The sequence below is a fragment of the Tachypleus tridentatus genome, chromosome 10 (assembly GCF_004210375.1).
Source record: "Tachypleus tridentatus isolate NWPU-2018 chromosome 10, ASM421037v1, whole genome shotgun sequence".
NCBI lineage: Eukaryota > Metazoa > Arthropoda > Merostomata > Xiphosura > Limulidae > Tachypleus > Tachypleus tridentatus.
In genome coordinates, this window is record NC_134834.1 from 62,878,460 (window position 1) to 62,892,072 (window position 13,613).

General features: G+C 29.3%; 1 protein-coding gene across 5 annotated transcripts in view; it reads left to right on the forward strand.

The window, feature by feature from the left end:
* The window catches only part of LOC143229436 (protein FAM13A-like), a 48,012-nt gene that overhangs the window by 16,068 nt on the left and 18,331 nt on the right, over window positions 1-13,613 (forward strand). For 2 of the 5 annotated variants that reach the window (XM_076461769.1, XM_076461770.1), the window contains exons 1-7: window positions 1,365-2,060; window positions 5,978-6,092; window positions 8,766-8,964; window positions 9,297-9,506; window positions 11,157-11,340; window positions 11,791-11,995; window positions 12,449-12,555. In XM_076461769.1, the coding sequence (XP_076317884.1) occupies window positions 2,059-2,060; window positions 5,978-6,092; window positions 8,766-8,964; window positions 9,297-9,506; window positions 11,157-11,340; window positions 11,791-11,995; window positions 12,449-12,555 (1,022 nt within the window). In that variant the 5' untranslated portion in view covers window positions 1,365-2,058. Of the gene's footprint in view, window positions 1-1,364; window positions 2,061-5,977; window positions 6,093-8,765; window positions 8,965-9,296; window positions 9,507-11,156; window positions 11,341-11,790; window positions 11,996-12,448; window positions 12,556-13,613 lie in introns of those variants that run through there. The other 3 variants (XM_076461766.1, XM_076461767.1, XM_076461771.1) reach the window with 2 other exon arrangements.

The following is a 13,613-nucleotide window of genomic DNA, read 5'->3' on the forward strand; positions in this document are numbered from 1 at the left end:
CATACTTTGTTTGGGGCGAAAAGGATGTAATCTAAAAGCATTTTCTATTTTTAGGAACTATTAATGTTGTTTTTTTTATCTTTTCATAAGTATTTATGAATGGATGTAGTTTCTTTGTAGGAGGTCATTGTAACGGTTGTGGCAATGTCCCCTTGCTGTATGAATATTGCTCATAGTAGTGTTATATGTATACTGATTTTTCACGCTTTCCATGCGTGAGTGATGCCTATTGTATCTAACAACCAATAACAGCGGTCTCTTTTAAGTTGATATCAAGTTAGATGAAAACAGAAAATATAAAATACAGTAATATGCTTAAACTGATGTACCAAATTATATAATTTCCTCATTTAACTTACACATTTATATTCTTTTCACCGTGAGAAATACGTAAACGCAGCTTTTTAAAAAGATGTGTTCAAAAAAGACCGTGAAACAAATTCCCCCGAGTAAATACAACACTTTTAAGACTGTGACCATTTTTATAGATACATTGAAAATTAATATACTGTTTAAGAATGACATTTAAAACGGTCTTTTCTAGTGTGTGCCACCAAGTGGCACAGCAGCATGTCCACGGATTTATAACTACAGAAAATAGGTTTCGATATTCGTGCTATATATAGCTTTATGCACAACTGAAAACAATTGAATTCTAGAATGTATCACTTTAGACTTGACACTTAACTTTTGGAACTCTCACAATTATTATTAACATTAATGATCTCTTAAAGCACATTATATTTTGTTTGTTTGGAATTAAGCACAATGTGTTATCAGTGGTCTACCAACCACGGGTATCAAAACCATGTTTTTAGAAGTGTGAGTACATAGACATGCCACTGTTCCACAGGGGGAAGGCGCGTTACTTACCTTATTAATTTTACCAGTTTATGAATATGAAACAGGCCAAGACGTGCGTGTACTTATTTTCTTCCACTAGTATTAAAACCAAAAAATATTTTAAAATCACAATATTTTGGGTTAAGAAAAACATTTTAGCGTTTTAAAGTTGAACATATATAATAATTTTCAATAAATATAATTTTCGAATGGATAAAAGTTACTAAATGGAAAATTTCTGGTTCTGTATAATTTGAAATGAATCTACAGCGAAGTTTTAAATTTTTAAAGTGAAAACTATTTGATTTATGTGTATTATCATCATTGAAGGTGAATATTGCTTCAAACAAATTTACGAAAAAAAACAACAGCAAATTCATAGATTTGTCCAACAAGCTCATAAAGGAAAACTGGCATCTTACCAGTACTCGTGTTAAAACAGCCCTGGGAGGTCGAGTTGAATTTAATGATTGTGAATGCGCATGTGCTCTTTGTCACGTAATTTCCGTCACAATGTAAACAAGGCTTAATCGAGGTCATTCGGCACATGTATTTACTCCGAAATACGAAAGAGAAATCGACCAATCACTGTACTCGAAGGCAATGACGTTACATTATATGTGAAGAATCAATGCTTATAGATTAGTTAGTTGATGGTATTCTTTGAGGAGGATTACGTGAATTTATTACGAGAGCATATAAGTTGGTGAGAATTTTTTGTGTAATGAACGAAAAATGTGACAAAAGAATTTCGTTTGTGTTATATCAAAAATACTGAAAAGATCAAGGCATCTCATAGTTGTGGATAGCTTAGTTTTGTTAATATATAGTCGTATAAATGTATTTTTGTGGTATCGGTACGTATATCAATACGTATTTATGTTATGATTAGTAATGTTAGTACAACTTACAGATTTCATCAGCCTGGGTTGTAAGAAACGTAAAGAAACGTACTAACAACCAAAAAGTGTATGTTGTTTTCAACGTAAAGAAATACCTGTCTTGAATAGAAACTGTTTTCTCCAGTGCAGCTCAAATCACTTAGAAGTTTAATAGAGCTGAAATTTGGAAAAGAAAAAAAAAACACCTTCGACGATTCTTGGTCAGAGTTATAATTTGGCTTTATGGACAGGAGTCATTGCGGAAGTTTATAATATCACGTACGCTGCTTAACTTACGCTACTAAGACATCAAAATAAGCCCGGTTTCATAACAATGTATGTTATTATTACTATTTGTATATTTATTTTCGTTTTATCAGTATATGTTTCTTTTAATGGTGAAATTTAATAGTTATAAATAAACATATGTAACTCGAAGAGAGAACCATTGAGTACAGGGCTAAGCTATTAAGTGTAAGTTAATATTCAGATAACTTAGTTTACAAATTTTATCTGTTAACACACTATAATTATTGCTGTCATCGGTACAGTAGGAGTCCATTGTCGAGATGATGTATTTATATTTGCATGCTCATTGGTTAAGATTAATAGTAATATATTTTGTAAGATTTTATGCTTGTGCACGATGTTTTTTAAGGGGTAACAGCAATAATCGTGTATTACTATTATTATTTATCAAACAGAAATGTTAGATGTAATGATTAAATAGTAATTCAGTAACTGAATATGTTTGTGTGTTGGAAACCTAATTTACTTAAGTAATTGTAAAATTTTATTTAAAAAGGTTACGAATCAAATAAAGAGAATCTTATAGTTAGTTTTAGCATACTAGGAAACATCTGAGTTAAATTATTATTTCGTTTCAAAACTGAATCCAGTTATTGCAATAAACTTCTAAAAAATAGGAATAGTCTCACAATATGAGGTGGTGCATGCTGTTAAATTCATAATGACAGTAATAACAAAAACTTCTATATAAGAAAAACCAGAACATCTTTAGGATTCAGTTTCAGAAATCTTACAGATAACATCTGTATATTTCAGTAATTTAAAACTGTTACTCATGGTATGGTTTCGGGAGGATTTTGATATTATGTGGGTAACTGAAACCAAAATGGAAAAAAAAAAATTATCACAGGAATTTTTTGAAATACAGGGTTGTAGGTTGTTTAAAAGAAATAGAATATTAAGAAAAGGGAAAAGGTGATTTTATATGTAAAATATATATTGCATTACATCATATTTAATTTGTGGACACCAAAATTAACAATAGTGAGGTTGAATATGCTTGATTTTCTGTTATTGGTATAAGAGAAAAAAGCTTTTACTTGAAACTTCTTACAGAATACTAGATGAAACTGATGAAAAATCATTTGAGAAACTCTACAGTGATGAAGATTTCAATTGTTAATGAGTCTATAAGTGTGGGAACTTTTAAATTCAGATGTATAGATTAAGAAATCACAATGGAGACATGTTTTTAGAAATTTATCAAGATGGTTTTGTCCATCAATTGGTTAGGTACCCAACTGTATGAATAACATTATTTTATATTTATTGTTAAATGTTAATAAAGAAATGGTTGATTGGTTTGTTTTGTTTTGAATTTTGCACAAAGCTAAATGATGGCTATCTTCACTAGCCATCCCTAATTTAGCAGTGTAAGACTAGAGGGAAGGCAGGTAGTCATCATCCCTCACTGCCAACTCATGGGCTATTCCTTTATCAGTGAATAGTGGGATTGACTTTCATATTATAATGCCCCCATGACTAAAAGGGCAAGCATGTTTGGTGCAACGGGGATTCGAACTCGTGACCCTCGGATTATGAGTTGAGTGCCATGACCACCTGGCTATGTGGGGCCTTGAAATGGTTGATAGTGTGGAGATTGGGGGACATCTGGACGCAAGTTACAATATCTCCTAAATTACATCTTATGTTTTACTGCATATGGAGATAAAGAAAAATGAGATTTAGGTTCCAAATATCAGAAGGCAAATTCTGAAGAGAGAATAATTATCTGTTGTGAATTTAAATAGCTGAACAAACTGGAGTTACTGATCAAATGAAAAAAAAAAATCTGAAATATCCAAGATAAGTACATTTTTTATAGAGAAAAGTGGGTGGATACAAGTAAAAACTCAGGTTTGTCTACAAAAGATATAAAAGATAAAATTAGAGACAATTATTATGAATATAAAGAAATCAACTGTAATCATGAGAGATCTGACAATTATCAGATGGCCATTATTGAATTCTACTTTTCTTCAATATTTTACTAAAGTTTTAAGCAGTATTCTCAACCTGAACAGATGCTGGATGGAAAGAAAATTTAGCAAAATGATCACTTCAGTTCTGAGCTTGGAAAACTTGTAAAGTTTAGAGAATGATAAACCTTCTGGGTCATATAATGAATTGTTAAGATTAGGTATGTGAGCTACTTATTACTGTTTTTTCTAAGCCCTTGAATACAGGACTGGTGCCAGAATATCAGAAATTCAACAGAAAAGATAAAAATTGTCCCTGAAATTACAAGCATATTAATCTTACCTCAATGGTGAAAAAAGTTTTTGAAAGTCTGATAAAAGATGCTTTGAAAAGTCATTTTACAAAATGTTTATTGGATAGTTAGCATGGATTCACTAGGAGAAAATCTTGTCTTATAAATTCTTTGACATTCTTTAGAAAGGTCACTGCTTATGTAGATGTAAGAGTAAGTGTAGATTTGGTGTATTTGGATTTCTAATCAGCACTTAACAAGGTGCCACATATAGGGTTTGTTAAAAAGTTATATTTTAGTGCAGGGGGTACTGCATAGCTCTGTTTTAGAACCATTAATCTTTTTGATTTACATCGAGGATATGACATTAAGAAATGGTTAACAGATTATTTAAATTTGCCAGTGACATTAAATGGTGCTCCTGCCTATGAATTTTGATTATTTGGTGACTTTGGAAAATATACGGCTGATAGCTTTGAGTTATAATAAATGCAAGGTAATGGATGTGGAATAGTGCAATTTTAACTGTGAGTATAATTTTGATGGGAGTAACTTTAACAGAGTTGTTGGAAAAAGATATCTTGGTGTTCTAGTTGATCAGTCTCGTAATAAATGAAGTTTTCTAATATCCTCTAAGCTATGTATGAAAATTTTCAAGTAGAAAAGAAGAATGATTCAGTGTCCTTGAGTGTTTGACAAATGTGTTGCAACTCATTAAAGGAGTACGGTTCTCAATCAACTGAATTGTACATTTACTTCCATGAAAATAATTTTGTCAGTTTGTTATTTTAATGTAAAGTAAAGTCATTTTGTTAATATTGTTATTTTTAATCACAACTGATGTGTAATTTCATTTGTAGAATCCTTCAAAATGTCTCATTACGACAAAGAATAAGCTGTTTTATCAACCCATCAGGGTATCTTTTGTTGATAATTCATTTTATCCTTTAAATTTATTACTAGTATTATTTTACTTTTTTTTTTATCTTTTCTATGTACTTAAGCACTAAGTTACACAATGAGCTACTATCTATGTTTCCACAGTATGAATATCAAAACCTGTTTAGTGGTATAAGTCTGCTAACATTTTACTTTGCTACTGAGGGGCTCTTTCATTTAAAAAAATTATTTTAGTGTAAGGTATTTACTTAATGGAAATAAAGTATATTTTCTCAAATTATACATATATAGGTTTTGCTTCTTATTTATTGTGTCTATTTAGTTTCTGGTGATTCATTCAGTTACTGAAGCTACAAATTTACCTACACATGTATATATATGTCATCAAGACATGCTTTTGAAAATTTTACAGTTGTAGAAATTTGGATATATTTCATTAGCCATTGAATGAGTAACAAAAATTTAGTAGATTTATTAGAGGCTACCATCTTTAATAAGTTGATGTTATACTCATCTACTATGTCGCCTTTTATTTTCATAAATCAGTCAATTTCACTCATTTTCTTGTGTTTATGTTCTGTTTGTGTATATTAATTTATTCACATGGAAAACTTTCTTCTATTATTGTGTCACTTGTTTTTGTCAACCTCTTTATGAATTAGCCTGGTTATTTGGTACATTTTAGTCTTAAAGTTGTGCATTTTATTTTTATGAACAGAACTGAAGAACAAGTACTGTGTGTTAAAAATAAGATGATATTTTATGACACAGGTTATATTGTTATGATGTATCGTTTCTTAATTTTTACTGTAATTTTTGTTGTTTGATGTAGGGTTCCACGTCCATGTCGCATTGAAGGAACTGAAGTTATTCTGTACTCTGAAAACATGCGTAGGCCTGCTATCTTTGGGACTACAGACAATACAAATATGACAAAACATAAAGAGGTATAATCTTTCTTGAATATTTTTTCTTCTTTTACATGGATTCATTTATATTTAGTGTAAATCATAATTTCAATTTTTTGTATTTTTTTAGCTCATGTCTGTTGATTGTTTCTATTCTGAGACTGTTAAATAATCATTTTGTTTGTTATTTTCCATCTAGCTCTATTTTGGTTTGCATGAGTGTGTACATGCACAGTTTGAGATATAAATGTACAAGTAAATATTTATTTCTTATTTTGCTTTAATGTAAGTCATCATAAAATGTATTTAATAAATGTAGTATGCAATTGATAATGCACATAAAATAGTATAATTTATATATTCTGTGTTTTGATTTTAATAGCTTTTATAATCCCTTAGATACAAAATGAAAGATGTTGGTTATGTACATCTTTATTTTTATCTTACTGTATGTTATCTAAGATTTGTAATTGCAACATACTTTCCATTAATATATGGTTCTTAGAGCTAGAAATAGTGAAAGATGATTAGGTTTTAATTGGTATCACTTAATTCTAAAGCTCACTATGAATGAAAACTCATTTTTGACTGATTGATAAAAATGATGAATCACATTGAACTGTTGAATTTAACTTGAATAAAAAAACTACAGTACACAATCCTATAGTTCACATAGATATATATTGTAACAAAAATTTCTTGTTAGAAATTTATGCTGTCATGAAACTAAATGCAGCTTACAATATGTGTTGGCTATCTGTTCATTTCTTTATAGATAAGTAGCAATATCAAGTGGGCTAAAGAGAAAATATTAATCAGATATGATTTTTCAAAGCTCTTATTTGCTCCAACTACCACTAGCACATTTCAGATCAGTGTATTAGCATTGCAGCAGGAATATTAAATGATGAACAAAGCTTATGCTTATGAAGCTCATATTCTTATTTTAACTTTTAAGCAAGGAGGAGTTTATTATATACAAATAATGACTTCATTTTTACTCAGTAAAAACTCAAACTGTATGTTTTTTAATATAAATTTATATTTCAAAAAATCTGTTGCTAAAACTTGTAAGTTAGGTACCTACAAAATATTCTTTGATTCTGTATTATATCTAATAAACACTTATTTATTTCCTAATTAATATTTGTCTTCAATAGCATAAGAAATGACGTATGTTGTAAATTTTTGTCTAGAATATTAATCTTAATAAATAAGTGTTTAATCTCTGATGAAGACACAGTTACTTACTTAGCACTTAGTTCATTTTATGTCTTCTGACACAATTGGCCATCCATTGATGATATCTTTTTTTCCATCTAATTTTATCTTCTCTGTTTCTTCTTATGTGATAGTTCTTTCGCTGATATCTTTCTCATTATATTTTTTCACATGAGCTTTGGTTGTCCTGTCTTTCTACTTTAGTCTTCAAATTCATCACTTGCTTCACAATAATTGTGTCATCCATTCTTATGATATTACCCATTCATTTCATTCTTCTTTGACTAAATCTATCAGTTCACATTCTTATCTGCACTTCAGCATGTCTCTATGTTTGATACTTTATTCTTCCATAATAATTGTAATGTTTGATGCAGGTTTTTTGTGTGGAATGCATTTAACATTTTTCATTCTTTTTGTACATTTGCCATGTTGCACAACATGTCCTGAATACAGCAGGATAGGCACAACAAAACAATTATAAAACCTAACTCTCATTTTCATATTCATACTTCTGTTGTTCAGCAATTTTCTGAGTCTGTCAAATGTAGTGTTAGATTTACCATTTGTGGTGATCACTTCTTCATGGCTATCTCCATCTCTGTATATTCTGCTTCAAAGGTAAATAGAACTTGTAACGTGCTCTATGGTTTTCCTATTACATATCACACTAGGCTTTCAATTCTCAATTGATATTGTATTGCATTTTTTCACACTGTATCTTATATCTACTTTTTGAACTTCACACTTCAACTTCTTTGTGCATTCTTATAGTTCTTCAATTTCATCTGTCTGGGTCAGTATCATTGATGTAGTACTGCTGGTCCTTAGCCACTTCACAGTTTTACACTACTTATAATTCTTACTTTTCAACTTAAATAAAAGTTGCCAAGTTTATTAGCAGCTTTATTCAAAATCTATATATACACCTACACTGTAGCTAAATATCAAAACACACTGCTACTCTTGCAGCTTCTTGGACATTGGGCATGACAGTTCTCACTCAAATCATTAAAGTCATCAGGTCTTGCCAACACCTCCTGAACCCTGACATGGTATGATTGGTGTTAACCTGTTGTTATCTGCTATTAATACTGGAAACACATTATCAAAGAAACTGATGCAGACATCCCATGAGAAAGTGTAGTTAGGATCAACCAATTTCACTATTTTAGGGTACATATATATACATAGCTGCAAATCTGCAGTATGGTTTAAATTAACCATACAGATACTGAAACAGTGAAACCTGACTGTTGGAGCTTCTCTATTCTATTGACTAAAATAGTGAAAATTTGAAGGCAGGTCCATCATCCTTTGATTTTGACTTTGTACCCCCCCACCTTCCCAGAAAGATGTCAACACCCATAACTGAAAACTTTGTTATAACACATTGTATTTTATCATAATACTTTTACATGTTTAACAGGATGATATTTAGTAATTTCAAAGTTATTTATCTTGAATCTACTATTGTATGCTTTTTAACAGCAACATCATGAAGTTGATGATGAAAGCCACTATGATTGGTTAAGGAACCTTCTTAGTTCTCCTTTCTCAAAAAAAAGACTATCTTCCCATCATGTGAAAACTTTTGGAGTTCCTTTAGACATTTTAATAGAAAATAACTCTTCTCAAAGCTCAGTACCTTTTGTGATCAACAGATTGTGTCAGTACATTATTGAAAATGGTAGGTTTGCTTAGTAGGCTGTATAATTTCTTTGTGTAATTTAATGGCCATTATTTATATTTATATTACATTCTGTGTATTTTTTACTAAAAAAATAGAAACTATTGTATTTCAATAGAAAAAGAACAAACTCTTGACATTATGTTAATGAAAAATCAATTTTACATATTATAATCCCTGGGCATAAACCAGTATTACAGCTATACAAACAATATTTTAATGATATGTAAATAATTTTACATAAATTATAAGAATTAAGGATAAATAATTACAATGATTGAAATGTTAAATTTTGTTTTCATAATAAAGGTTTCATTTTTCTCTTTTAATAGGCCTGAAACATGAAGGTATTTTTAGGGAAGGTGGGAATGCTTACTTAATAGACAAGCTGAAAATTTCTTTTGACCAGACTGGAGATGCATCATTAGAAACAGAAGGGGATGTACCCTCTGCTGCCAGTTTACTGAAGCTTTTCCTTTGGGAACTTCCTGAACCAGTTGTACCTTTTTCACTGTGCACAGACTTTCTTTATTCAATAAGAGGTAATGTCTTTCTTATTTTATGATAAAGAATTAATATTCATTTCTAATTAAACATTTATTAATATTATGTTAGGTTTTTTTTGCATTACCAATTGTTTCAAGCAAATTTAAAAGAAAAGCATAAAGTTAATTTTGAACTTAAGAAATTAATTAAACAAGAGTTAATTTTAAAATATTTGAACTAGCTTCAGCCATGCTTTCTTTATCACTCAAATTAAAGTTACATACAGCATGTTATGAATAAGTAGTGTAAAGCAGTCATTTCTGAACTGTGCATTTAGGCAAATTGTTAGGGTGTTACAAAAGTTTCACCAAATTAAGAATAATTAAAAATATTTAAAAAATTACTTTAAACAGCTACAAAAAATATTTCATGTGGTAGTAGGGGTGCCACTCAAACCAGGAAAATGGATTAGGGTGTCATCAGTGAAAATAGTTTGGAAGTCACTGGTAAAAAGCAATGGAAATGGTGTTAGCTACATTTTGATTTTTTTCGACATTCCATCAAAGACGAGGCCATGAAAAAGTACTTACAGTATTTACAGTTTCAGGCTACATCTGTGAAGTTAAACTTTTAGAACTGAATTATTTTGTTGATATAATGTATACTAATCAAATGTTAAAGTAAACATTAAAACAAATAAAAAATGGTGCTATGGAATATCATCCACCTCACCACCCAACCCCAGTGGCACAGTTGTATGTCTGTGAAATCACACTGCTAGAAACTGGGTTTTAATACCCATGGTGGCAGAGCACAGATAGCCCATTGTGTAGCTTTATGCTTAATTCCACACACTCAATCAATCAATGGATAAATACCACAATAAACATATCAATATGAAAAAAAAAAGAACTGTCCCATTTTCAGTTGTTTCCTTGTGTTTATAATAATATATTTGACATATCTAATTTTGGATTAATTTCTTCTGGCTCTTTCACATATATTTCATGTATGCTGTAACAACTTATTGCTTTTTTTTTTAAAGAACCCTTTAAAAAGTTTTTAATCTATAGCAAACAATATCCCTTATGAATTATAATTATAGAGGTAAATTGGCATGTGCTTTAATATTTCTCTTCTCAGAAGGTTAATAGAATTTTAACCATTAAAATACACTGAGGTATGTCTCTTAAAGTGTTAGTATGTTAGTGTTATTAATTTCTTTCATGAATTAATTTATTTTAGTTTGTTATTTTTAAATGAGTTGGATGATTTTAATTTCTTTTTCTGCTATAGATGGTAAGGTGTAAATGTAGAAAGTGTAGTTTATTCAAGATTTTGTTGACATATACATGTATATGATGAAAATCCATATGTATACTTTCAACAGTAAGTCCCCATTTCTGACATATGTCAAAACCTTTATGTTTGTATTTATTTCTAAGCAGAATGTTTACATTTTTTTTTCTGTGCAGATAAGAAATATTCATGATGGCTTAGAACCAAAGGTTATCAGACATTGACCTTTTGATTTTATAAGTGCCTTTCATGATGTGAATGAGTAATTGGTAATCTTAGAGAATAATGTGGTTGCTGTGTTGTGATAGATCTTGTAGATGTTAACAACCATAGCAACCACTTTCTGACATCAACAATCTTTTATGAGGGCCTATTTTCAAACATGTTTTTAATTGGTCTCCTCATAGACTGTAGAAATAATCGAGAAGAGTGTTCCAGAATGTTAAAATGTTTATTGGAGAAGATACCTCCTCAAAACTTCCACCTCTTGAAATATTTGTCACAGTTTTTGCAGGAAGTTGCTAGTCATGAAGATCAAAACAAAATGGGACCATGTGCTCTGAGTTTTGTGTTTGGACCCAACTTGTTCAGGTCTGTTATTGTATGTGTGTACATAGTTTTATTCTCTTAAAAACTACATTAAGAAACACTATAACAAAGCTTTTAAAAATTTAAAGTAGAAACTTATCCAAGTATTTTTTTGCATTGTGTTTAACTATTTTATGCTCTTGTACTGTATTATTTAAAAAATTACCATTTCAGTATAAAGTAAATTGCAAAAAATTATTTTTGGTAATGATAGAAAGAATTGTGCTAATTATCATAAAGTATGCATTGAATGTCTCTCAGAGACACATGACAAACGTTTTATGTATTAATTGTTCTTTTATGGATATTAGATAGTATGTATAAATTGAAACTTTTAATCAGTTGATTTCTATGCTTTTTTAAACAGACTTTAATGGTATTACTTTTTTAATCAATGCTGAAAAGCTCAGGTTTATTAGAAATAAATGCATCCTTATAATTGGCTTCTTACAGATTTTCAGATGGCATGACAAGACTAAAAGATCAGTCAGTAATTAATCAGCTCATTGGATATTTTATTACTGACTACTATGCAATATTTGAAGAGAATTCTCAAGTTGATTTTCTAAAGATGAAAGAAACTAGGCAGAGATATGAACAACTGTTAAAAGAACAAAATTCTAAACTCACATTTCCACTGAAGGCAGAAAAACTTGAGGTAGATTTACACTAAAACATTATTTTTAGTATATACACATTTAGCAAAAAATTGTTCTCACTTTGTTTGCTCTCCAGTTCTTTCTTACAGTTATTGTTGTTCCCACATTTAAGAAAGTGAGCCAGATATTTATTTATAAGTACATTGTTTAAATAATTAGTAGTTGAGGGACTGTATATTTAGGCTTTTAAATATCTTCTATATAACACAATAGAAGAAATTATTTTTTCATTTGAAATTTCAAGACCATGAATGTAGAACAAATTTAATTACTTAGACATTATAGATATGTATATTTATATTGTGAAAACACAACATAGATATTATTAAATGTTACTTTATTACATAGAATAATAAAACATTAAACTTGAAGTAGCTTCCACTGACAAATATTTTTATTTTTTTTATATTGATATGTACAGAATTCTAAAGTCTGTTTTGTTTGGTTTACAGATAACTTTTATACCAGCCTCTGTGTCTCTTGAGCCACTCTCTGTTATATCTCCACTAAGAAAATATTTTACTCAACAAAGACAGGCCCCTTCTCTAACTATAGATAGGTGAGCTAAAAGTGTCCTGTTTAAATTCTAATTTAACAGATTAGGAAGTTATTTTATGTTTTTAAAATTTAAACTACTGTAGTAAGGTAAATGGATGTATTACTTAATTAATAAAGGTATATGCTTTAATTACAGACAAGAAGGTAAATACAACCTCTGGTTTAACTGTGAACAAGTAAAAATCATGTGAGAAAAGAAGCACTATTTACTAGGAGACAGATATTAATGTAATCATAAATAAATCATTAATATTTTTGTCAATAATTATAATTTGTATACACGTCAAAATATACTATGTCAAATAATTTACTACTGCCATATTAAACCCACAGAGCTAAAAATTAAAATAACACAGAGTGGGAGAAATAAATGAACAAAAAAGTAATATTTTGTAATATATGTATAAAAATAGCTAGAAGGTGAACATCAAATAGATTTTTCTATGAAAAGGAAAAACAAACAAAATCTTGAACTCATAAATACTTGAACATATTCACATTCTTATGATTTAAACATATGAGTAAACAATCATTAAATATACACTGTTTATATTAAAGTAAAGAAAAACTGCATTTGTTTCTGTTAGACTTGAAATATGAAATATTAATAGTTTTATTGTTTCAACAACATTTGAAACTGAACAATAAAGTTACTTCTTACTGTTACCAAAATGGATTGTTTATAATTCATAAATAATTAAGAAAACCTTTTTTCTGTAATGATAGTAACAGAGTTTGATAATAATTGAATGAATTTCTAAATTTACTTTGATTATGTTTGAGTGAAAGAAAAAAAATACAAAGTAAACCTTCTGAATTAATATTTTGTTATTCATTTTTAATATATAACATTAGCAATGTGAAATTAAAAAAAAATACTAAAGCTATCCCTTACTACAGACACTGTAATATTAATTGAAGCAAAATTTGTACTGTGCAAATATTTGGTACCTTATTAACAGGGTTATTACAGTAAGTATAATAAAATAAAAATAGGGCATTTAATGCCAGCTTTATTTATAAACTCACTTAAGAGTACTTTAATACTAGATAAAATGC